Raw genomic sequence first — 27884 nt, 5'->3', positions numbered from 1 at the left:
CTCTATGGGTCTATACCCTGTGGATCCACATCAACTAGAAGTTACCTTGAGATGACGTTCGAAACTTTTTCTCATAGCGATCCGGTTAGGGTCATCAGATGGTATCACTATGTGATCAACACATTTTGTCTTTTCCACTAGCCGTTGAGAGATTAGAGTCATCCTAAGATTGTTCCCTAACCTCGCCAGAGTCACCTAAGAAAGTCATCGTAGTGATCTGATATAAGACTTTCCCCTAAACTTCTAGATAGATTTGAGTCACCACAGAAAACTGCAAGCCATCTATACCGAAACTATTCTCTAAGTCATACAAATATTAGTTTCATTTTTTTTTCACTAAAATTTAATATTTATACAAGGCATGGCGATGCACTGAGTGTAATGATTAAATGTCACGACTCGAAATAGGAATCATGACCGGTCATGTACCTCAATATGCTTGAGATATACGAAGCCCTAATAATACTTCCCAAATGTACGATGGCAAAAATAAATAAACGAAGAAGATCTGCTTTATAAAATTTAAACTAATTGCAATAATTATAAAACAATGTCATTGTTTTTGAGTCTCTAAACGAAATAAATTTAACTTCTAATCTAAAGCATAAAATCCAAAAGAGCGGAAAAGTAAATAGGTGGATCCTAAGTGGAGGTGGAGTCTGGGTACATCTCGCTCAGTCGCCACGCTGACTATTACTTGAGATAGATAAATAAATAAAAGAAAAAAAATTCATGAGCCAACAACTATAGCTCAGTGAGTGGAATCCACTCGAAAACTAAATAAATTCTAAATTATATTAATGTTGAATAAAATTAAACTAAAATCAATAATATCCATAACAATTTGCAATAGGCATGCTCTTTAAATAATGACAATGATAACAATAGCGAGTCATAACTTATAACCTTGCACAGTTTCAATATATTAACATTTTTTTAATATTTGTACTGTCATATGTCTCAATGGATCTATACTCTGTGGATTCACATCAACTAGATGTCACCTCGAGATGACGCTCGGGACTTTTCTTCATAGCTGATTCGGTTAGGGTCATCGGATGGTATCACTATGTGATCAACACACTCTGTTTTTTCTATTAACTGTTGAGAGAAGTTAGAGTCACCTAAGAAATTTCTCATTCATCCTAAGACTGTTCTCTAACCTCGCCAGAGTCACCTAAGAAAGTTACTGCAGTCACCGCAAGCAATTTATACTGGGACTATTATCTAAGTCGTACCAATACTAGCATTATTTTTCTTTTCACTAAAATTTAATATTTGCACAAAATATGATGATGTACTGAGTATAATGATTAAATGCACACAGAAAATGTAACAATTAAATTTTTGCACATAAGGATGAAATAAATAAATTTGCACACAGAAAATTACATGGTCTGATAAGGTACGAAATGTAATGAAAATAAATATGTGAGTGAATTCACTTACCTGAGTCCAAGCAAGACAACTGAATCTCAAATTCCTAGCTCACGTGCCAAAAATCACCACCTTTAATAATAAATAACAATAAAATTTTAAATAAAAAATATTAAATTTTTTTTCTACAATTTAACTCAAAAATTAATAATTTGGGCCAAAATAAGCCCAAATCAGTTGGGCTGGGTTGCAGTTGATCCGCAGCCCACCCAACCAAATTCTTAAATGGATTGGGCCGAAAGCCCAATCCAATTAAACTAATGGAACCGAGTCGGGTCCCTTGAATTCGGATCCAACCCGACCCGAATCCAAAAACTTAAAAGGGAGAAGGCTAGAGATTGGGTCGGGTCGGGTCCGCAACCCAAACCCGAACCGAGAGAAGGAAAAAGAGATCGGTGAGGGAGAAAGAAGAGAGGAGAAAAGGGAAGGGAGAGAGAAAGCATCGTTGGCGACCATTATCGTCGGGAGCCTATTGACCTCGTCGGAGCTTCCCTAGCGACCTTGACGACCTGTACTAAACGGAAGGTCGATCACGGCGACCAACAGTGGAAGACTTCCCACCCATGGCCAACCACAACCCGAGCCACGAAAGCCTCCCGAAGATATCATCGACACTGGGCTTAAAGCATGAAGCTTCCGGTGAAGGAGCGGTAGCGACCCGAAGTCGCCGGCCGATGAGGTTCACCAATGAAGCTGCAACACCGAAAATAGGTATTTCTAATTTACTCCATTAAATTGAAATTAAACTAGAGGGATGAGAGAGGGCTTACCAAGGAGTCACGTGGTGGTCTCCGATGGCTCCAGCGACACTCCGGCAGGCCGATTCCACTACATGACTCCGACGGTGAGAAAGAAGAAAGCGAAGGAGAGGAAGAGAAGAAGAGGTTGAGGGGGATTAAGGGGAGAGAAAAATTAGGGTTTAATTTATGGAGCAAAGATCCAAATCTGAATTAGATTTGGATTCGGTGAGATTTTCTGCGACTGCCTCGTCGCATGTCGGAGAGGGAGAGGGGGAGGGGGTTGCACGTGCAGAGCACATGCACCCTCCTCTCTCAAACCCCTTTTTTTCAGTTTTTACATTAAATGCACACAGAAAATGTAATAATTAAATTTGCATGTAAGAATGAAATAAATAAATTTGTACACAGTAATTTACATAGTCTAACAAAGGTACGAAGTATAATAAAAATAAATATGTAAGTGAACCTATTCACCTAAGGCTACGTAAGATAATTGAATCTCAAATCTCTAGCTCACGCACTAAAAATCACCACCTTTAATAATAAATAACAATAAATTTTTTAATTAATTAATATTAAATTTTTTTGCGATTTAACTCAAAAATTAATAATTTGGGCCAAAACAAGCCTAATCGGTTGAGCTGGACCCCAACCAAATACTTAAATGGATTGGGCCTTTGGCCTAATCCAATTAAGTTAATGGAACCGGGTTGGGTCCCTTGGATTTGGATCCAACCTGACCCAAATCCGAAACTTAAAGGGAGAAAGCTAGACTCGGGTTGCCCGAGCTGCCTTCTCCAATTCGAAGAGCCGAAGGGCGAGAGAGGTGGTCATTGCCGGCGACGGTTCAGGGGCCACATCAAGCTCCTCGACGTTCTCATGACGTCGCCGTCCTCACGAGGTGGAGAAACCGCATATGACAATTGACTTCATGGCCGATAGTGATCGGAGCCATGAGGGCTCCAAAGGTGAAAGCCCACGTCACGAGGCCAACGGCAAGAATCTTCCAGTAGTGGAGCGATAGCGACCCAAAGCCGCTGGCTGGCGTGACTCGTCGACGAAGCTGAAATCTCACAAATTATGTATTTCTATTTTAACCTATTAAACTGAAATTAAAATTGAGGGGTGGGAGAGGGCTTACCAAGGAGTCATGTGGTAGTCTTCGATGGCTCCGGTGACACTCCGGCAGGTTGATTCCACGGCGTGACTTCGGCGGTGAGAGAAGAAAACGAAGAAGAAAAAAAAAAGGAAAATGAGGCTTAGGGGAGGGGGGTGTTTAGGAGAGAGATAATTAGGGTTTAATTTATAGATTAAAAATCCAAATCTAAATTTGATTTGGATTCGGTGAGATTTTCGTGGCCGCCTCGTCGGAGAGGGAGAGGGGAGGGCACGTGCAGCGCACGTCACCCTCTTCTCTCTCAAATTTTTTTTTTTGGGTTCTCACATACTACCTCAGTTGGACTTAGACCTATTGACCTATTAACAGAATTATTATATGCAAATTTAGTCGTTGGCAGTTTTTGATCTCAGTCTCTTAGATTTTCGCCGACAAGAGTCCTCAGTAGGTTACCTAAACTTCTATTAACTACTTCAGTCTGCCCGTTAGTTTGTGGGTGGAAAGTGGTTGAATACTGAAGTTTGGTTCCCATCTTATGCCATAGGGTTTTCCAAAAATAGCTAGTGAATTTCACATCCCTATCTGATACAATAGGTTTTGGTAGCCCGTGCAGCCTAACGATTTCATTAAAATAGAGTTTCGTAATTCGAGAGGCGTCAAAAGTTCGAGAAAAGGTATAAAGTGGGCCACTTTTGAAAATCGATCCACCACCACAAGAATGGAATCATGCTTTCGAATGATCTTTGAAAGTCCAAGTACAAAGTCCATACTAATATCTTGTCAAAGATAGTTAGGAATAGGTAAAGGCGTGTACAATCTCGTATTTTGCTTTCTCTACTTAGTAAGTTGACATGTGTGACATTGACCAACAAGTCTCATAACATCTCTCTTAAGGCTTGGTCAAAAAAATCGATGTTTCGTAGTTTTAATAGTTTTCGCATGCCTAAAATGTTCTGCTAACCCCTAACATGCAATTCCCAAACTAAAAATTTTCTTAACGAGGTGTTAGGAATGCATAACTTTCGAGATTTAAATAAATAGCTATCCTACAAGATAAAACCATCTATTTCTTAAGTTACTCCGTCGTTTAATAGATTGTAAACTTTATGAAAATCCGAACATGATTCATATTTAGTTTTGATTTTATCAAAACCTATTACTTCCGCATTCATCTTTGAAAGAAGAATCATGCGACGGCTCAGTGCATCAGTAGCTTTGTCGTTTACCCTAGATTTGTGTCACAAGGTGTACGTATAGTCCTAGAGAAATTCAACCCACCTACTGTGTCTAGCGTTAAGCTTCTTCTGAGAGTTGATGTAACGAGGAGCTTCATGGTCAGGGAAAATTACGAATTCTTGTGGGAGCAAATAATGCCTCCATTGGCGAAGAGATTGAACCACAGCATAAAATTTCTTATCGTAAATGGTATCTCGTTGCCTGGTTTCATTCAGCTTCTCACTGAAGTAGGCAATCGGATGACCTTGGCTCAGGATTCCTTCTATACCAATTCTAGAAGCATCACATGTAACCTCAAAAATTTTAGTAAAATTAGGGAGTCGCATGACAAGAGCTGCTACCATTTTTTTCTTGATTTCAGAGAAAGCTTTGGTGGCACTTATTGACCACTCAAATTCACCCTTTTTGAGGCATTCAGTTATTGGAGCCATAATGGTACTAAACCCTCTGATAAACTGACGATAGAAGGTAGTGAGCCTATGAAAACTTCTCACATCTCTTCTGGTACGGGGTTTCAGCCATTCATTAATAGCTTTGACCTTATTAGGGTCAGTAGACACTCCTTCAGATGAAACAATGAAACCCAAGAAAAAAAACTTTGTTTGTCAGAAAGTTATATTTCTTAGGGTTTGCATACAAGTTGCTCTTTCCTTAAGACAGTGTAGACTTGATAAATATGATCTATGTGTTGTTTCTGAGATCTACTGTAAATAAGAATGTCATCAAAGTATATGATTAAAATTTATCCCATAAGGGTCGTAATATTTGAGTCATCATTCTCATAAGAGTACTCGGAGCATTAGTCAAGCCAAAAGGCATGACCATCCATTCATATAACCCATCTTTCATTTTAAACGCAGTCTTCGATTCATCACTAGGGCGTATACGAATTTGGTGATAGCTACTTTTAAATCTATCTTTGAAAAGATCGTGGTCTCTACTGTCATCTCCAGTATGTCATCAAACCATGGTTCGCTATATCGGTCGACCCTGATCGAGGCCCGATCCGAACTCTTTCTTTCTTTTACTCTTTTTTTTCACTCTCTCTCTTACTTTTTTTCTTTCTTTTACTCTTTCTTTTCTTTTTTTCTTCTTACATATAATGATTGTTTCTCTAACGGAGTGATCTAGCTCCGATGAACTCCAGCGAACTCCAGTATATAATTTTTTAATTAATTTTTTTATTTCTCTCAGTTTTTTCATTTCTTCCACTCCTTTTTTCTTCTCTTTTCTTCTTTTCTTCTTCAGTGCAGCATGTTTTTTTTTTAATTTTCTTCCACTCACGCTCTTTCTAATCTCTTTTTTTAAATTTTTTTTATTTCTCTCAGTTTTCTTTTCTTATTTTTGGTAAATTTTTTTCTAAATTTTTAGAAGTTTTCCTGTATTTTTAAACAATATTTAGAATTTTATGTAATTAAAAAGTCTGACCCTATCCAAGCGACCGATACGGCTGATACAGCCGATCTAGCTGATATGTATCGTTTTTTTGGAAGACCGATCTTGATCCCGATCTCGATTTTTCGAACCTTATATCCAAATAAAGAATGGGAAAATGGTATTTTACCGTTATTCGGTTAATGGCTCGGCTGTCGATGCACATGCGCTAAGTTTTATCTTTCTTCGGTGTTAACAATGTGGGAACTACGCAAGGACTTAAGCTTTTTTTCAAAAAGTTTTTTCTCAATAACTCATCAATTTGCCGTTTGAGCTTAGCGTGTTCGGTTGGGTTAAGTCGATACTGAGGCAAGTTAGCAAGAGATGCACTCGGGACGAGATCGATAGCATGTTGAATATCTCGCATTTGTGGTAATTTATTTAAGAGATCCTTCGGAAAGATATTCGAGAATTCCTCAATCATGGCAGTGGCTTCAAAACGAATCGATTCATTAAGCTCGTTTAGAATTTCGTGAGCAGCAAGAATCAGAATAGGAGTTCCTTTACTCATCTCGTATTCAATGCTTTGAGCACTAATCAAGCTGACTTTACTATCAAACTGAATGAGATTAGACTTCTCTTCAACCTTATCATTTTTAGGTTGCGATGGAAGAATTTTGATCTTCTTACCTTCATATTCAAACATGTAGATATTTAAACAACCATAAATATGAATATCATTATCAAATAGCCAAGGCTTTCCAAGGATAATTTGATCCATATTCATGGTCAATACATCGTACCGGATTTTATCTTTATAAATCGTGAATTCTATTGGTACAAAACAACGCTCTTTTATCTTTGGCGTGGTTAAGTTGATCTATGAAACCTTGTAGGGATTAGGATGGAAAACCGCTCCCAAGTTTAATTTAGAAATAATGCTAGAGGACACAATATTTATACAGCTCTCACTATCCATAATTACTTTGCAATAATGGTAGAGTTATAACTTGTAACCTTACTTAGTTTCAACATATTAACAATTTTATAATGTTTATAATATCATTTGTCTCAATGGGACTATACCCTGTGGATCCACACCAACTAGAAGTCACCTCGAGATGACACTTAGGACTTTTCATCGTAGTTAATCCGGTTAAGGTCATCAAGAGGTGTCACTATATGATCAACACACTTTGTCTTTTCTACTAACCATTGAGAGAAGTTAGAGTCACCTCAGAAAATTTCTGATTCATGCTGAGATTATTCCCTAAGCCCGTCAGAGTCACCTAAGAAAGTCATTATAGTGATCTGCTTTACTAATACTTCCTAAATATACAATGGCAAGAATAAATAAAAGGAGTGGATCTGCTTTATTTAATTTAAATTAATTGCAATAAAATAATGTCATTATTACTGTGTCTCCAAAACGAAATTTAATTAACAATAAAATCTAAAACATAAGACCAAAAGAATTGAAAGGTAAATATCTCTTGATTACCCTAACCGGATCAACTATGAGGAAAAGTCCCGAGCATTATTTTGAGGTGATTTCTAGTTGATGTGAATCCACAGGCTATAGACCTAATGAGACAAATGACATAAACATTAAAAAATTGTTAATATGTTGAAACTGAGCAAGGTTACAAGTTTTGACTCTCTACTGTTATCATTATCATTATTTTAAGAGCAGGCCTGTTGGAAATTGTCATTTATATTGTTAAACTTTGGGTTTTATTTAACACTATAAATTTTAGAATTATTTGGTTTTTGAGTGGATTTCACTCACTGAGCTATAGTTGTTGGCTTATGAATTTTATTTTCGCTTTTATTATTTTAGGTAATGGTTAGCATGGCGAGTGTGAGCAAGATGCACCGGAACCCCACCTCCACTTAGGATCTTCCTATTTATCTTTCAGTTCTTTTGGTCTTATGTTTTAGAATTTATTGTTAATTAAATTTCGTTTGGAGACACAGTAATAATGATATTGTTTTATTGCAATTAATTTAAATTAAATAAAGCAGATCCTTTCCGTTTATTTATTCTTGTCATTGTACACATAGGAAGTATTAGTAAGGCTTCATATATCTTAAGCGTATTGAGGTGTATGGTCGGTCATAATTCTGATTTTGGGTCGTGACAAGTCCAAATTTCAATTGGAAGCTCACTTCTAATCTCACAAGGTAAAGGAGTGGGAGACTCATTGCGTTTAGGATTAAAGTGATAAGTATTTTGAGGAGTGGTGTGCTCACTCGGTCTTTCTACCCTATGCAGTCGTTCATCGATCACCCATTATTATCCAAGCTGAGTATCCTAAGTATCTCTGACATGTTGAGTTAAGGTACCTAGTTGACCTATAATATCGTCGAGCTTTTTAGTAACTTCGGGATTCATACTGCTACTGCTGTACTCACTAAATTCATTAAGGAAATAAGCTTTATCTTTACGTGTTGGCATACGCTAATATGCAATGAATGAGTTAAGTGTATTATATTTTTTTAAGTGCTGCTTTTATTTTATTTTATGCTCGTTAATTTAAACAAAATTAAATAGTGTTCTAACCTAATGAAATGCAGATGTCTACTAAATTTAATCAAAATCCAAATGTCTTGATTTAATTGATATGATATGCTATGCAGATAAGAAAATCTTAAAGTGAATATTTAATTGAATTTAAACTTCTAATCAGGAGATTCAAAGGCTAATGCCAAGAAATAATGGTTGTTAAACAAAAGTCTCATTTAATAAGTGCCAAGCCCTTTAAATTTATTTTCAAAAATTAACATAATGCTAATATTCTATCTGGCACAGTTCAACTCTTAATATCAGGACTAAAGCATATAAGATTTCTATGTAATCTCTTCCTCACTATATGTGGACAGCAGGAACTGATAATAAATTAGAGATGACACTAGATAGAATAACCCAAAAATATCTATTACTGTGGAGAAGTGTACCTAACAATTTGAAAACAGAAATATGAGTTCTCACCCTTTTTCTTTTCTCCTCTTGCTGTCTTCTGATTATGGGCTAACCCGCTGATTGGTAGCAGCACAATGATTGGGATTGGTTGACGGTAGTGCGGAGGCTGAGAGGATCAACCTCAGTGATGGAGGTGGCATTAGCGGTGACGTCGTCGAGGCGTGGCGGGGTCGTTGGGGGCATGGCGGCATCGTCGGGGAAGTGGGTTAGTGCTCAATGTGGGGTGGTTAATGGGTTTTGGGTTTAGGACTAATGGGTTTGGGTTTTAAGCTTAATGGGTTTAATAGGGTTGGGTTGGATTGGAAGTATTTGGGTCAATGGGTTTGGGCTGGAGCTAATTTGGATGGGTTGGGTTCAATTTGGGAAAGAGGAATTTCAAAATTTGGAATATTGGAGAGAGGAGAAAAAGGTCGTTTGGTAGAAATTTAGGAAAGATGGGATTTGTTGGGATGTTGAGAAGAAAAAGGAAGTTTGATAGGAAGTTTAGGGAAATAGGGAATTTGTTGGGATTCTAACAAAAATTAAGAGCCAAAAATTGAAATTTCAAAATTTTGAAATTTTGAAAATTTGATTTTCTTTTTTTTATTTTCTTTCAGCAAAAGAGACGTGCTGTTTTTTTTTCAATCTATAATGAAAATAAAGATGGATCACTGAATAATACAACAACAAATAATTTTTGAAGGTCTTGGAATCTTACATGGTGGTGATTCCGCTACGATAACGGATTCTTTTTGTTCTTCGTCGACGGTAATTTCCTCGCTCGTGTGTCAAATTTCTTGATGTTTTGGTGTTCGTGGAGCGATTGGTCGTGTGAAGAACAAATATAGAGCAGTGCAGAACGTAGGAGGAGGGACATCTATAAACTGGGATATTTCGCTTTGATACTAAAATGATGCAAAATGTGGAGAAGAGAGAGATGGGGTAGGAAATTAAGGAGGAAAGGAATGGAGTTTCACACCTCCACCCTAAAAATGGTTTCACACCAAGATTTTTGAAAGAGCAAAATCAAATAATTTTTTATTAACCTCAAAAAGAAATACATCGGACCTATATATAGATCTACAATGGAATTAAGCAAAAGGCACTCTACATAGAAAATAAACAAAAGACACCCTAAATAAATAAAAATTATAATCAAATTCCTATGGGAGGAATCATCAACTATCGGTGCCTCCTGCGTTGGTTTACATGCTATTAAGTCCTATTAGTGATATCTGCATCACAATGTGCCGCAAATGGATTCAATCTGACCAAGTCGTATTAGAGAACTAGAGTGAAGTATCACAGTAGTGTGACAGCATATGGAAGTCTAATAAATTTTAAGTGTTGAACATTTTAATAATTTTTTTGTGTTCAATGTAGCACGGATACTTCTAATTTTAAGTTTAATAATTGAGATGATTTATGATGTAAGGCAACTTAGGAGTTGAGTTGAACCTAATGTGTATGAATCAAATGCACATACAATTAAATATGCTACAAACCTACGTTATGCAGAGATAAGAACCTAAAGCCATATGGATGCAAATTATATGATATAGATGTGGAAAGTAAATAAAATTAAACAAAAAAAACTAAGATAATATTCCAAATAAATCATAATAATTACTATGGTCCTTTTGATAGCTGTCTTAATAGTGGTCTATATATGTCCTTTTTTTTTTTTAAGATATCTATTGGTCCAATATTTTCAAACTCTGATATAATATTAAGAGTTCTGGGTAGAACTGTTTCTCCTTATATATGAATTAATTAAAATCTCTAATTAAAATCTCTGAAAACTATCACTATTTTTTTTCTCATCTTTTTTACATATTTCTTTTTCATTGCCTTTCTCATTTATCTCTCATCATCCTCTTCACTTTGGTTTTTGATATCATTAATGTCTATAAGGTTATGCATCAATTATTCAGGAACCATTGACTTTTTTTTTGTTATACATATTATTTATCCTTCTTTTTACCTATTAGATGAGCCAATATCTATTTTCTAACTTTTATGATCATTGAGTGCAAGTTGCTACGTTTCATTGCTTTCTAACCAAGTGTTCATTTAAATGGCTGATATTGCCACTCATTTTCTTTTCACACTAGTTTCATTAAACATATCTTTTATATTACTCGAGAGTGCTATAATGTTGTCACTTGATCGATATTGTATAACTTCTCTTTTAGTGCCATTTTAATTTCGGTATAATTGAACCTAAGCAAGTAAACAAAGATCAAAATGAAAGATAAAATAATTTAAAATTTAAAAAATGAAATTCTCTCTTGCTGCAGTAAGGCAAATTTTTTCTTTTTGATTCTTTTTCCTGTTCTCTTTCTCTCTCTTTTGCTCCCTCTCTGAAACTCTTTATTTCCGAACTGGATCTACTTGGATTGGTTTGCATGCTTGCTGCCCTTAATGGTGGGATAGCGTAGAAATTGATGTGCTCTTGAATGGAGATTAGGGAATAGAAATTGAAGATGAGATAAGGAGGGAAGAAGGGTGTTAGAAGCTGGTCAAGAATCTTGCCAACAAAAGAAGGTAGCTCTATTGGAGGTAGGGAGATTTATGACTAGCGGCCAAGAGAAGAAAAGAAGAGATCGAGGGTCACAAGCCTCAGCCAATTAATCCTTTATTAGTGCTTACCAAACATACAAGCCATAATACCCTATTTATAGAGAGTAAAACAAAAGAGTCCTAAACAAACAAATAAACTTAGCTAAACCAGTTTCTTTTATCTTTCTCGGAATATTTCTTCATTTTGCTATCGATAGAATTTGAATCTGAAGAAATTTTGAATATAAAAGTTATAAATCATGATGACATAGATCTTTATCCAAGTAGTTTCATAATATTAGACATCCAATGAATATCTTTAAAATATTTTTCCAAAATTGCACAGATTAAGCTAATTAAATAAATTTCAATATAAATACTAAAACTCTGACTAAATCATATAAGCAGAATAATTAAGATAACTAGACTTGATCGATCGAGTCCAATGTCTCCATGATGTGATCCGACTAACCCGGTTCACATTAATTCACCATGATTCCGTTCTCAAGGTGTTGGATGGTGATTTTCAAACCTTTTGTAGTTGCTACATCAATTGTGCATCCTCTTTGTTTTGGCTATGCTCTTCCTCTATTTGGTTCTCCATATTGCCCTCGGGATTATCCTCGGTTGCCTTCTCTATTAGCATAATAACAGGTGACTATATTTGGATGGGTGGAATAGTGGTGGGTGGAGGTGTCGTTGGTGGGGGAACTTGTGGTTCCGGTTGTCTATGGTTTGTGTAGCGGAACAATTGAGGAGTTCCATGAGCGCCTTAGTTCTCTATTGGGATGCCTCAATTCTCTATCGGGACGTCTCTATCCATTCCAAAATCTGGTTGTTGTTATGATGTAGATGATTGCTTGTTGGCCATCGTTCACAGCTAATCGTTCATAGCTAAGGACAAACTTGCTCTGATACCAATTGATATGAACCAACCTAGGGGTACTCAAGCTCTAGTACCAATTGATATGAATCCACGTGGATGGTACTCTAGCTTTGATGCCAAATTAAATATGAATCGACCTAGGGATACTCGAGCTCTAATACTAATTTGTTACGACTCGGCTTAATTTGATTTGTAATAATTCTAGATAAATTTAAACACGAAACTTTTGTGAAATATTTCAGAAGTTCCACCCATCGGATGCTGTTGTAGCTTTGGAAGAGAAATTTACAACGAATCCAATATCTTGAGATTTGGATGCCTAGATTTGAAGATGTCGGCAAATTAGTGGACAAAGGTCGAAGAGATAGACCTGCTGGATAAAGATCCGAACTGGATCTATTTAGATCGGTTTGCACGCTTATTGCCCTTAGTAGCTGGATTAGTGCAGAAATTGGTATGCTCTTGGATGGAGATTAGGAAATAGAGATTGAAGAGGAGATAATGAGGGAAGAAGAGGGTTAAAAGAGAGATTAGGAAATAGAGATTGAAGAGGAGATAATGAGGGAAGAAGAGGGTTAAAAGAGAGATTAGGAAATAGAGATTGAAGAGGAGATAATGAGGGAAGAAGAGGGTTAAAAGATGGTCAAGAACCTTGCTAACAGAAGAAAGTGGCTTGGTTGGAGGTGGAGAGAGTTGTGATCCGCTACTAAGACAAGAAAAGAGGAGATAGGGGGCGACAAGCCTTAGCCAATTGATCCTTCATTAATTTCTGCCTAAAAGACAAGCCATAAGGTTCTATCTATAGAGATTAAAACAAAAAAATCCTAAATAAACTAATAAACTTAGCTAAACCAGTTTTTCTTATCTTTCTCGAAATATTTCTTTCTTCTGTTGTTGATAGAGTTTGAATCTGAAAAACTTTAAATATAAAAGTTGTAGATCATGATGTCATCGATTTTATTCAGATAGTTTCATAATATTCGGACATCTGATGGATATCTTTTGAATATTTTTCTAAAACTATATAGAATTTAAGGCCTTGTTTACTTTGAGTTTAGGAAACACTAAACTCGTTCAATAATCAAACATTTTTTTATCCTCTGCATATCTAATCAAATTTACTCTCTAAAATATCAAGACTAAAAAATGAGATTAACTAATCGAGTTCGAGGCTTAGTCTCATAACTAAATTGAACTTAACTAATTAAATAAATTTTAACTTACTAAGACTCTGACTAAATCACATCAGCAAAATTATTAAGATAACTAAACTCAATCCATTGAACCCAATGTCCCTATGATGTGTTCTTGAGCAAGTCCGATTCACATCTGAAAAAAAAAGCGAGAGAGAGGAGAGAGAAAAGAGATCAGGTATTGCTCGATCCCAGGCCCAATACCAATTTGTTTTGGCCAATCTGACTCGAGATCGGCCAAAATTGGCTTCCATGCCTATAAGTGTTCCATGTAATATCGCAGAATGTAATTCTTATTTTTGCCACTATTTCTCAGAATCAACCATGAAGAAAGAAGAAATGAATATATCGAAGGATGTAAAATTAGATTTCAATGAGATACTCATGGTTGTTTGTGCATTTCTTATTTAGTTATCATTTTGCTAACTCTGTGAGACATGTAAATGACTAATTCTGTCTATGAGGAAGGTAAGGCTTTCCCTTGCATCCTAGAGGTCAGGATTCAAGTATTAGAAACGACGTCTTCAGAAATGGAGGTTTGGAGGGTACTTCCCTTCCTGGGCCTATGTAGGCAGGAGCCTCGTGCATTGGGATGCTCCTTTTCAGTTCTCTCTTTCCCTCACTAATACATTGTTAAGGAGATGAAATGATAAATCAGATTTGAGCTTATGAATCTTCTGTTCTCTCTCTTTCATCACCTATTCAAGTTGTTATTTTGTTCAACAGGTCATTTTCGCATTGTAGGAAAAATTTCAACAGTCTGTTCTTTGGCTGATCCTGTTAGTGGTGAATTGACTGTTGAAGCTTCTGCAGTTCCTATACGATCCATCGACATCCAGTTACTTCGTTCAGAATCTGTTCTTTCTGGAGAACGGATTATTACTGACACCTCAGTGATACAAACCACCCAGGCAAGAAACATGCATCCTTTTCTTTTTTTGGACAGAAGAAATATGCATCATTGTTGGACATGCATCATTTTTTTTTTCATTTTCTGGATAGAAGAAATTTGAATCATTATTGGAGGTGTTTTTGACTTTAGGTTCTCTATACTAACCATTATCTCGATATATCAGATAGCAGATGGAGATGTACAAAGGTTCATGGCTTTGCCAATTTATGTCATACTTCCACGTTTGTTGGTGTGTCCAACTCTTTTAGCTGGGTAAGCTTTTAACTAGATTGGGTACTGCATTGTACATTTCAACTAGTGTGCACCATTCTCAGAAGATAATTCTCTCCTTGTCATATGCAATTTTTTTTGCTTTAAGTTTACTTGGTAGCCACTTATGACTTGAATTTAAGTGATGAAAGCTTCAGACTAAGTTCTTAAATATAATTTCAGTTGATGTGAGTTTTAAATTGCAGGCTTATCATTCATTCTGTTCTGAAAACAATTTATGTCCATACAGTTATAATAACAGCATTTCCGTGGTATATATGGTTACATATTGGAAGTCTTCATGGAGATGATCTTTCCCTGCCATGAGGTTACATTGGTGACCAGGGGTGGCAATTGTAACGGACCGGACCCAAACTGGTATCTGGTTCAGTTGGGTGCACCCGCCAGAACAGTTCAGTCTCTTTAGGCATTAGGCATAGTTATCTTTAATTTACATTCCTAATTATAATAAAGGCTAAGTTTATTGGACGGTTGGTTGGGTTGAATGGGTCGGGTTACCAACCCGCTAAAGGTAGCTGCTATATCATGTGGCGTGCATCTCATTTGGAGGGAAAGAATGAATCAAACTATATTCTTGTATTAAGAGTAGTTGTTTACGTGAATACCACCAACCCTTGCTCAACCCGATCAGACTGCCACCACCACCTTCACCGAGCTCTTCCACCACCTTCCACACCCACACATGGCCATCCTCTCAAGCTTTTGAGAGCCATCCCCACGCAAGTATAGGAATGGTTAGACCTTTCGAGACGAACTGTAACAACAATTAGGTCAGGTTCGGGTTGGGTCAGCTTTAGCTAACCTGAACACAACCTAATTATTAAACGGGTCAAATTTATCGGATACAAACACAACTCGATTATGAAACAGGTAGCATGATACGAACCATAACTCATTTAATAAATGGGTCATGTATGTAATACGTTAAAACAATAACACGACAGTTACCACAATTAAAAAATTTATACAACATAAGAATAGCTCAATTCAACTAAAAATTTAATTCGACACAAAAATAATACTTTATGCACAAAAATTTAATAAAAAAATGACTCAAAAAAATATTAATTAAGTAGATATTATGCCAATCTCAAGGCCACTAACCACCACCTAAGTAATTAACTTTAATTATTAGTAATAAATCCAATTTTCAGTCTAACAATAGCCCCATCACAAATACAACATATTTTTAAGTTCTATTCTACTACAAACTTCAAATAGTTTGAAGAAAAGTAAACAACAACATCGCTTCAAGCCTCCGATTGTTCACATATCATAACCCAACACTAATGTTAACTCCTACAAAATCATGTACGTATTGCAATTCAACATACAACAAAGGATAAAGACAAGATAAATACTAAGCCAAATTTTCTTGCACAGATAAATAAATAATCAAAAACAAGAAAAGAAGAAGGGACATACAAATATATATGCCTAGAGTACAACATATATGATGAAGTGATATTATCTTCCCAAACGTTTGATCTGGCAATACAAAGCTGAAAATTGTCTCCAATCAAGGAGTACCACATTCATTAACAGTTACTGTAGTCAAAAGCTATGAAGAATTGCAACAAATATGAACATTAGCGTTCAAATCCTTCTCAAGTTTTATAGCACAAAAGAATATATATTACAATATTAACTAGATGTTCCTTGCAAAAAATTTGGTATCCAGTATTTTCAATTGTTACATGTTGAAGGTAATCCAATTACAAAAGATAGCAATTTTTCTAGCTAAAAAACAGAAGAGAAAGACATAGACAGGGAAAAAAAAGGAGTTAATAAACAAACTAACCAGATGACACACATTAGGTTCGAAATTTGCTTTGATATCAAAAACCTATAATCTTGTTATTCATGTAATACTGAACTTCGCCAAATATCAGCTCATCTTTCCTTGTGCCCAACGTAGTTACGACCTGCAATTTGAAAACATAGGAAGTTAGATAGATATAGAAATATTGACGTAGCACTAACAACACTGAAAGCACAAAATAGTACAAGATTTATCTTAAGGATTATTCAATCAAAGAAATATTGTATGGTATGAAAAAAATGACTTTCCAAATTAAACAAAAAGGGATCAATAACTTTCCAAATAATAAAATAGTACCGACGACTACATCGGTGGATGTAAGTAGTGATGACAAACTTGTGGTTTGTCTAGTAGTCCTTAATAGACACATCTTGAAACTCATTTAGTATAGGAGCAGATTCGTCAGATGATGGAGTGAGGGTAGTGCTCCCAACTTCACGAGCCACTAAGGCAAACACAATAGAGCCTTGGTTTGCTTCTTTTTCAAATTCTTTAGAATTTATTATGTGCAAACCTTTTTTACTTGGAGTATTTTTCTTGTTATCTTTATTAATTATTTTAGGGCGCATAGGATTTATCTTAATCTTTTTGCCTTCAAAATTGAAAGAGCACCAAGAACGGCCTAAAATGATATGCCCTACATCCATCGGCATAATGTCACACCACACATCTTCCTTATAAGAAAGGAAAGTGATAGGAACGAGGCATCTCTCATTTATAGCAATGGAAGAATCATTTACCCAAGATACCTTATAAGGATTTGGATGAGGTGTAGACTTTAACGCCAGGCGAGATATAACATTAGAAGAGATGGCGTTAATACAACTCCCACTATCGATGATGACTTTGCAATCTTTAGTCCCACATTTAATGTAAGTGTGGAATATTGCATTCCTTCGCCAATCATCGATCTCTCGGGGTTGTGTCAAAGCGCAACGAACGACACCAACAGTATGGTCTCTATAACCACGATCTTCGTCACTATCTTGGACATCATCAGGGTCAGGTTCATAAACTTGTTCATCGAGCTCAGTTTCTCCGATAATGTCATCCTGTTCCCCAAGATAAAAGGCCTTTCGAGGACAGTTTGAGACTACATGACCAACTTGTCTGCATTTGTAACATCGACGGGGGTCATTAACAGGTGCAGTTTCATGGAGGGGCCCCTTCCCTTTGTCAGGTTGGGCAGGTGCGGTAGTTTGGGTAGTTCTGGTAGGTACCGATGGTGGTGGAGCTTTTACGCCAGTAGATGCATAACTAGGAGGGGTGCATCCAATTGGTCGCCTAGGCAATTGTTGCCTATTAATCATCTCGTAGTTCAACGCAAGAGTGTAAGCTTGGTCCAAGGAGGTAATCTCCCGAAAAACTAACTCTCTTCGAATGTCATCGTTAAGGCCACGCCTAAAACGACTCAGTGTCATCCTCTCATCCTCCACAACATTACATCTCAGCATATATTCCTCAAATTAGGAGACATAATCGCTCATAGGCCTATTTCCTTGTTTAAAATTATTCCATTGATCTAAAAGGTCACCAAGATAAGAATGTGGCAAATATTTTTTTTTAATTTTTCTTTCATTTCATGCCAATGAATTATGGGAGGTTGGTTTCGTCGCACTAATAATTGTTCTATACTTCGCCAAAACAGTTTGGCTCGGCCGACTAGTTTCATTTGGGCAAATCTAACACGTCGGTTTTCTGGTAGATCATACCACTCAAAGAAATGGTCCATCTCACGGAGCCAGTCAGTAAATACAGTAGGATCTAAGCGACCGTCAAAAGTTGGGGCATCCACCTTAATATTTTTTATAATTTGATTGTCATGGTTTTCAGATTCTCTAAAGGCGACATTGCCTCTAAACCCCCTATTATTATGAACATCAAATGTATCTTCACGATAATTTTGCCTATGTGGTTCTCTCAGGACCTCTCTCATGGTGAGGGTAGTATGGGGCCTGTCGATGGGTCTCGAAATTAGGAGTGGCACGCGTGGCACCCGTGTTGGACTCATCGACGTCACTCCTGGTCTCATGTTGGTCATGACCCATCTCAATAGCCTCAAGACGAGCATTGAAGTCGTCCAATCTAGTTGTAATGGTTTCAATGGACTCTTGTAAAAATCGACGAAAATCTTCCATGGTACTGGGTTCCATAACAGACTGGGATGAAAGGTGAGAGACTCTCCTACCACTACGAAGGTTCATATAAAGTGTCTCTACCACTAAAGAAATAAATGCAATGAATGAATGATGATATGCAAGATCACAGCGAACAATAATGGAGTAATAACCAGAATAACCTACAGCCACTTATGAAGTTTTCAGTAAAAGCCAGTCAGACTCAGTAGAAAAATTGCAAACCAGTAGTACAAGCTCCCGAGATCGAGACGGGGACTGCAGATGTCAAGACTTTTCCTCTAACCTAGCTAGTTCTACCGTTAATATTAATTGTTTTTTTTTTGTAACAAACAAAAAGTAGGTAGGCAATATCAGGCTCAAGCGCTTGTTGAAATAAAACAAATGAATTAAGCAAATGTAAATAGGTAGGCAATAGCAGGCAATAACAGGCTCAATATGGTTATGATCCACACCAACAGAAAGACAGTTGCTATTTTAAGACTAACAAATAACATTAAAGAAATGATGGATGTTATCGAATGTCGCACGTCCACTGTAGATGGTGATCGTGATAACGGTGGCCGGAATTTGACAACAGCGACGGTGGCGACGGCTGCGGTTGTAGGGACAACGGCAGTGGCTGTGGTGACGAGGAGTTGCAAGAATGGCAGCAACAACTGCGACGAAGCAGTGGCAGGACTGCGCAGGGGTTGCCGCGACGGCAGTAGTAGAGCGGCGGCGGCGGTGAAGATGGGCTACGGCAGGGGCGGTGGAAGTGGCAGCAGTGGTCGTAGTAGCAAAGATGGTTGCGGATGGGCGGTGGAAGTGGTAGTAGTGATCGTAGCAGCAAAGATGGTTGCGGATGGGTGGCTGCTGCTGGAAATTGCAGCAGCGGCCGTGGCAAGGGCTGCAGGGGCAGCGGTGGTGGTGAAGATGGTGGCACGGCAGAGCAAGGGCCGTGTAAATCGGCGGTTGCGTCGTCCGTGGAGGTTGGTGGCAGCGTCGGCAAACAGAGGAAGATGGGATGGTGGATGTGAGTGACGGTTGGGGCTAAAGAGGAGGAAGATGACCATGGGTTTGGATTGCGTTGTAGGTAAATAGGTTGATTTTTGGGTAGGTTTCTACCGATTCACTAAGGCTAAAAGATGGGCTAGGTTAGGCTGGTGGGCTTAGTTGGTTAGTGGTCTTTTGGTTTTGGAATGACGAGAGGTTTAGGCTAGTGGGTTAATGGGTTTAGGTTTTGGATTGGTTGGGATTAAGTTAGGGAAGTAGATAAGATAGGTATTTATCCTAAAATTAGGGAACTAAGTTTCAAAAATTATGGAAACTAATCCCTAAAATTATGGAAACTAATCCCTAAAATTATGAAAACTAATTCCTAAAATTTTGGAAACTAATCCCCAAAATTATGGAAATTAATCCCAAAATTATAGAAACTAATTTCCTAAAATTAAGGAAAGGTAAATAAGAAAAGGAAAAAAAATATCTTCTAAAATTAATTTCGAAATTTTTGAAATTCAAAATTAAAGATAAAGATGAAACAAATAAACTGAATTTCGGAATTTTTTTTCCTCTGTTTTTTTTTTTTAGAGAGCTCTTTCTTTCTTTTTTTTTTTTTTTTTGAGAGAGCTCTTTTTTTTTTTAATCTAAAACGGGGAAAGAAAATTTATTGAATAAAGCTTACTTGTGATTATCTCTTTGTGATGGTAATGGTTTATTGTTTTCCTCCTTGAGGGTTATCTTCTCGCGTAACTCGAATCCGAATCCTAATGTTATCGGGCAACGGATCTCGTAGCGGTCTGGTGTTCGTGGAGTGATTGATCTGACGAAGAAAAGATGAGGCACTGCGTAGAATCCAGGCGGTAGAGCATCCATAAACTAGGAAACGATCCGCTCTGATACCAAAGCTGATGCAGAACAACGTCTTGATTGTAGAGTTGAGAAGAAAAAGTAGAGAAAAAGTAGAGAGAAATAATCAAACCCGAGGAATCCACCAATCGGGGTGTCGGAATCCACCGACGTTGGAATCCACCAACAAACACTCAATAGGCAAAAGCTCTCAAAATATTCATTAACCCATAGAAAATGATTACAAGCCTTTATATAGGCCAAATAAAATAAAAGATAAAAGACAAAAATAGCCCTAGAAGGTGACTAAAAGATAAAAGACAGAAAAATAGTCCTAGAAGGTGACTAGTCACAACCCTCGTGAAGCCAAAGGGGGCCACGGGTGCAGCCCTTTTGTGCTTACGAGAATAAACGTGATGAAAAGTGGTGTCCCCACCACTTTCTCAACGAGAGTCAGAATTCAATTCCGTCTGAAGATTTGGACTCGCAGCAGTCGTGGGACTAGGAAGATGTTTGCATTAGTAGTATTTGAGCTAGTCGAACCTTAAACCAACTTGCAGCTTCATTTATGGTGAACACAAGATCTCAAAAGCATATGGAAAAAATGACGCGCATTGATGGTGATACGGCTGCCATGAATCTAGATCCAATCAGTGGAAGATTGGAGGATAGTCTGATAACCCCAAGCCATACTGGTGCCCTCCCACGGCGATGGAAACAATGATGCGACAGTTGCTAATCATATCACAAAGAAATGTGGAGGCTCTACACTTACTTCCACTTGAACTTTCTTGTAATGACCCTACACGGCACGGGCACATGCACACCCACACGCCCACACAGCACACGCAGTGCACGTGACATGATGGACAGAGCCATCACACACTAAATACACCTATGCTCACATCATTCGTCTCAAAATAAAGCATGCTATCATCCGAATAAACATGTTAGTATATGAATATCTAAATCCACAGAAATCATCTTGGATTACTACATAATCTAGCAAGACCCACATTTAGGCTACGACAAATTATTAAGATACAACAAATACAACTAATACAATACCGTCCAACCTGTACAACATTTTCTATTATACAAAACACGATATAATATAATGGAATACAAAAATATATATCGGTACAACTCAATTTCTGAATAAGCTACCTTTTATACTATTTTACATCTAATATGATATTAATATAATTTATATTTATGTAATAAGAATCATAGTTTGCTAATTATAGAGTAGTATATAATAATTAATCTTTTTTGTATACAACAAACAACGGCCACATATTTGATTTTGTAAAAATATAATTATAAACATAGTCTCATTAATAATTATTTTGTGATTCTTACTCTTGTTTAATTAATTATATGTGAAAAAGTCATTATCTTATTACATAAAAATAATATGTAAGTATTTCATTTTATTTAAAATAATAGACAATAATAAGATGCTAAAAAAATTATATAACATATAACATAAATATAAGATTATTATCAATAAAACTTTATGTATTAATCTAATAAAAAATGGCTGAACTATAAATACATTTATATGCCAATATTTATAATTATAACTAATCAATTATTATACTAAAAATACTTAGCTAATAATTATACTAGTGAGTGTAAATTATCAAAATAATTAACTATCTAAAATAAACTAATTTACCTAAACTTTAGAAAATAAATTATATAATTAACAGAAAATAAAAAAAGGCAGAAACCTTTTGTTATAGTGTTGGGCTCGACCCAGCACTGTCTACTGCAGGGAAGGAAGAAGAATAGAAGAAGAAGAAGAATAAAGGAATGGAGGAGGAGCCGAGCTGAGGGGAAGGGGCTCGGCCGCTGTTGGCAAGCTAGCGACCATTTTCTTGCTGGCAGCTTGGTTCTGACGAACTCGAGAGGCTGGGAGAGAGAGAGAGAGAGAGAGAGCCAAAAGGGAGAGGGAGAGTTTGAGGGTGGTGAGGTAGGGAAGAGGGAGAGATGTAGAGGGAGAGGCAGTAGGGAGTGTTGCGGTGGTTACAGCGGCAAAACCCTGATCTCAACCTAATGCCAAAAAAATTTCTTTTTTATATATTATTATTATTATTTCATTATTATTAGTATTATTATTTGTTATTTACTGTTTTATTTTTATTTTTATTTTATTTTATTGTTAGGTCTAGGTTATTACATTTTCTTTTCCCCCTTATAAAAATTTTGACCTCGAAATTTAAATTATATTGGAATAATCAAATAAACTACTATCTAGTTTCACTTTTTTTTTCTTTTTTTTTCATGTATTAGTATTATTACTATTTCATTACCATCATCATTATTATTTGTTATTTATTTATCTTTATTATTATTTTATTTTATTGTTAGGTTTGAGTTATTACATATCCAATCTTGCTACACTGCAAATGAGGCCTTCAATGCCAATTTTGACGATTTGAGCCCCACCACTGGCTCCTCAAAGCTCTCAAATGCCTCCAAACTATAATTTAGGCCTCTTGCTGCCATGCCTAGGTATGGCTAGGGCAGCAAATGTTGGCCTTCAAGAACTGATCAACGGCGAGCAAGAAAACTAGGTCAATTTCGAGAATTTTGAAGAAGATTATTATTAGCATGAGGAGCTGGACCTTGAATCACATCGAGTTGATGTTGAAAAGATGAGAAATCACCAAATAATGGGGCCACGACCACCCTAGGTCAGACCAAAAGTGTTGCTTGCAAAGTTTCATCTAGAAGGTTTAGCCCTACATTGGTATCAAACCACTAGCACGCACCAAAACTTGCATTAGTGGGATATTTTAGGGTGGGCCTCACTAAATGGTTTTTGGCGACGGGCTATGAGGATTTCAATGCTCCTCACTAATGGTTTAGCGAACCATCGTGCTTGCATATAAAAAATAGTTCAATAGAAATAGCGTTCATTATTTTCATTTCGGGGGCTGCAGAGTGAAATACAAGCAGATGTACAAGCACTTCGACCACAAACCATAGAGGAGATTTATAAAGATGCAATACTCATGGAAAAGAAGCATAAAGGACTCTAAAGACAGACGCAAGAGTGTTGGACCCAATCGAGATGAGTACTTAGTTTAGCCAAACCGGCGACGGATAACTTTTTAGGTAGATCGAAGATGGCTGCTGTTGGTTTTGGACTGAGATCACCTCTTTAGAGGGAGAGATGTAGTAAAAGGATGGGCTAGACCTCCTGCGCAAACTCTTTAACACTTGCCTAGGTGGACAAGAGATGAGACAAAGATCTATGCTTTAGATGTGATGAGCATTTCACACCAGGACACCAGTGTGAGAAAGCAACAAGAAGTGCAACGTTGATTGATGGACATGAGGAGGCAGAGGAGGATGTTCTTGCTGCTGAGGAAGAAAAGGAGAAACCATATGAGACAATGGAAGGGTACATAGAAGAAGTGCAAGTTGAAATTCCTAGTGACGTGTACTCGGGAAACGCTGCACCAAAGACACTTCGAGTGGACGGACTGGTCAAGAATCATTCTGTATATATCCTCATCAATTCAAAGAGCAGACATAACTTCTTAGATGAGAGGTTAGTGAAATTGGGTTGAAAGTGGAACCTACTACCAAGATCGAAGTAGCAATCAGCGATGGCACAAGCACAAAGCCAACTAATCCTTCATTAGTGCATTCATCCTAAAATACAAGCCATAAGGCCCTTTTATAGAGATTAAATCAAAAGAGTCTTAAACAAACTAATAAGTCATGAGTCTTCATTTATCTGCAGGTAGAGTCTGAATCTAGAAAACATTGAATATAAAAGTTGTAAGTCATGAGGTCACTGATATTACTAGTTGGTTTCATAATATTCTAACATCTGAGAAATATCTTCTAGTTATTTTTTGAAAATGTGTAGAGTTGGATTTAAACAATTAAATAAAATTTTAACTTACTAAGAGATTCTAACTAAACTATAAAAGCAGATAAGATAAATAGGCTTAACCCATTGAGCTCAATATCTCTATGATGTAATTCGAGCTAACATAGTTTTTGCATCATTGGAAGTGTGTTTGAATGCCCCATCTTGAGAGCTAATGACCCCTTTAAGCATTCGAATGCCCCTAGACCTGTTCAAATGCCCAATGACAAATTCTTTTAGAACTTGACATTTTCATGTGTTTTTTTTTTTTTTTTTTTTTTGCATTAGGACTCTTTAATAACTTTAGGACGTCAATGGGGCGTCATAGTGTGTCACGCCCCGATTTTGAGAACATAATGGCCGCGAATCTCTAAGATAAAATTCAGAGAAATATAAAAGCCCAAACAATAATTAGATCTTAAAAGTAGATTGACACAGCGGAAATATACTCATAATACGATCACCCTTGAGGTGTAGTCCTCGATAGATTTGCAAAGAACTTTCAAGAGATCTATCAGTGGATCTAGCCATTGGATTAATGTGAAATTAATATGTTGTAGTTCTGAAAAAGAGAGACAAGGAGAATTTAAATTGGCTTGAAGTTTTGGGGAATTTAAGCTTTTAATTTTTTACAAAATGTGTAATGAAGGAGAATTTAGATTGCAATATGATTGGGTGGCTATTGGGTACAAGTGTACAACCACATTTTTATGCTATATATGAAGCTAAGAATGATGTTGCCTTGTAGATACTTAGCTCACTTTGATAGGCTTTCTACGGAATATTCACATAAATTAAACATTTTTTCTCAAAACCAACCAATTGTTTATAACGTCATCCCTAAAGAAACTCTTCTTCTACATTGACATCATTATGTTTCACGCCTACTATATCTAAGCTATAGCTACTTACAGTCATTTCAGTATTTATAAGTCATCCCTAAAGGAACTCTTCTTCTACATTGACATCATGTTTCACGCCTACTATATCTAAGCTATAGCTAACTTACAGTCATTTCAGTAGTTATGGAGTGGATTTAGAAATTATAGAATGGTGGAAATGCAATACAATCAGGTTTCTTACTCTTTCTACAATGGCACATGAGATTCAATGTGTTCCTTTATCCACTATAGTTTTTCAATTCGTGTTTAGAATGGGTGGATATAACCATTTCTTTGCAGGTTCATAAACAATCTAAATTTTTCAGCCATTGGAGCCCTCTTTGATAATGTTTATAATCTGTTTATTTTAAATTTTTGCCATGTCACAAAAATGACCTTTGCAAATGGCTTATATGTGGTGGATTGACTGGATTGACATCAATCTGGTTTGGATTGACTTATTTGCATTAATACTTCCCAAATAGAAAAAGTATCACAGACAGACCCTCTGACCTATCATAATCTGCATATGAGTTACATTATTGACAGAAAAGTTGATTTTAGATTTTACAAAATGGCTCTTTATTCTTATCGTCAATTGGGCTATAGGAGAAGGGAGAGAGATTGATAGAGATTGGGGGAGAATGGGAGAAAGAAGAGAAATTAGAAGCAATACTACAATAGAACTTGGGATTGGGTTGGAATTGGGAGAGAAGAAGTGTGGAAAATGGGAGGCAGAGAGAAGTAAAAAGAGTTTAGGAGTCTGCAAGAGTTTGAGAGGAAAGACAATAATAGAATCATAGATGTCACAATTAGGAGAGGAAAATATTGGGAGAAGGGAAGAGGGAAAGAATTGACAAAGATTGGGAAGGAGAAGATAAATGTCTTACTGTAAATTTTGGGAGAAGATGAGGGCAATTTGAATATAATTGAACACAAAATTTTGTGTCATATCATTCACATGTCAATTTTGGACAAAAGAACAAACGACATGCTAATAGGAGGGTCATTTTGAAAAATTTAGATAATTTAGGGGATCTTAATGTTACAAATTTATTTAGATCGTATAAGTTCATGGGATCTGAGTGTAATTTAGGAAAATGTTTTTGGAGGCCACTTCCTTTGAAACAAGAATGCAAAATAATTCCAAAACAAATTAATAAATGGAATTTGTTGAATATATTTAGAAAATTTCATCAATTTTTCCTCAAAATATTTAGAATGATGGATCACCTATAAAAGTGGCGAAAGTAAAAGAACTAACAGCACTAAAGCATCAATCTTTGAAAAGACTTGCATCAACAGAAGATTTTGAAAACTCTTAATTTTCAGCATCTTCCCACTCTGCTTCCTTAATGCCACCATATATTAAAAAATGACTACGTTTAACTCATCTGCATTTAAGATCCTTAATGCACATTGTGTCCATATAAAAATGAAGTACAATTAGCTCAGTTCTTATACTGAAGTTCCTCATGATGAGTTTGTGTTGCCATCCATGGACATAAGAGGAGACAACTGTGGGTACGTGGCCTTGAAGTTGTATCTGTTTTTAAAGTAAATGTACTCATATTGCCCATATATTTTTCCATACTGTAGCCTATTCCAGCTCCAGTAGATACCGTCTCAGGCAAGTTAATAGGCACTTGAAATAACCTTCCTAGATGTGGCTTGTGGTCTTTAGTCATATATTTACTTGAACACCACATTTCTGTTTGTAATTTACCCTTTTCTTAACAAAATATGCTTATTGAAACTGTAAACCTATATATGCAGCCCTTTTTCGATCGAATTTCAGGTTTCCTTAGTAATCAGCTTCCAGTCTGAATTGTCCAAATTGTATCCAGGATCTGATCGTAGAACTCCGAGGCCATGGGTAAAGTACTTACTTATGTATTTTTCTCCTTTATAATCTGATATATTTTGTTATCTCTTATTTTTCAGTTGGCTATTCAAACTCTACCTCTTATAATACTCCGAACACAGCGAGGTAGTTCTGCTTAGTTCCAGAAGTGGCTCCAATATGTCCGATATTCTTAGACTATAGATCATCATCTACACAATCAGAGATCCTTTTTTTTTCCTGGACCAAGAGAAAGTGGGTTTAGTTCATCTATATTTATTGAATAAGAGGGGAGAGGAATACAAGAGTGTCGAAGGCCTTGCAAGGAAAGAGCCAAAGAGAAATTCAAAGCTAACAGAGGAAGAGGGGAAACAGGATCACCATTGCTGCCAGAGGCCCTTATATTATCTTATGTATATGTTTGACAAGATTCTTGTTTTGAGGTTTGATAAGATGTTTGAGCAATTGTACCCATTACTTTAGTCACATGTATCCTAATCTCACTATTTCTTTTCTGATGCTTTACGCTTGCCAAAATTTTGAAGAGCAGGGCAGTCGCATTTCAATAGTGAAATCGTATTATCGTTGTCACAGCTTGCAACCTCATTGACTTGCGTAAATAATTTTAGCGTGTAATGCCTGAGAAATGTACTGAGCAGAGAATCTTGGAGAAACAGGAGTTACAAAGGCTCATTTCCGATGACTTCTTTAGACTCAACCCAAATCATTTCTCAGGCGCAGCCTTTCTTTTCTATTGCACAGCAAAAAGAGGAAAAATATAAAATTGGGTT

At 36.6% G+C, this 27884-nt stretch overlaps 1 protein-coding gene across 5 annotated transcripts in view; it reads left to right on the top strand.

Moving 5' to 3' along the window:
* The window catches only part of LOC140764645 (uncharacterized), a 48554-nt gene extending 20670 nt beyond the window's left edge, over positions 1–27884 (top strand). Inside the window, exons 8-11 of one of the 5 annotated variants that reach the window (XR_012105077.1) lie at positions 14234–14418; positions 14584–14672; positions 27049–27126; positions 27195–27256. Coding sequence is in view for 4 of the 5 variants with exons in the window: in XM_073103316.1 (XP_072959417.1) it covers positions 14234–14418; positions 14584–14672; positions 27027–27126; positions 27195–27254 (434 nt within the window). In the remaining variant the exon portion in view is untranslated. Of the gene's footprint in view, positions 1–14233; positions 14419–14583; positions 14673–27026 lie in introns of all 5 variants that reach the window. The other 4 variants (XM_073103317.1, XM_073103316.1, XM_073103319.1 and 1 more) reach the window with 4 other exon arrangements.

This window comes from Typha angustifolia, chromosome 8, assembly GCF_048772165.1.
Source record: "Typha angustifolia cultivar Huaian chromosome 8, ASM4877216v1, whole genome shotgun sequence".
Taxonomy (NCBI): Eukaryota; Viridiplantae; Streptophyta; class Magnoliopsida; order Poales; family Typhaceae; genus Typha; species Typha angustifolia.
The sequence above is the reverse complement of the archived record's forward strand: the minus strand, read 5'-3'. Positions and strand labels throughout refer to the sequence as shown.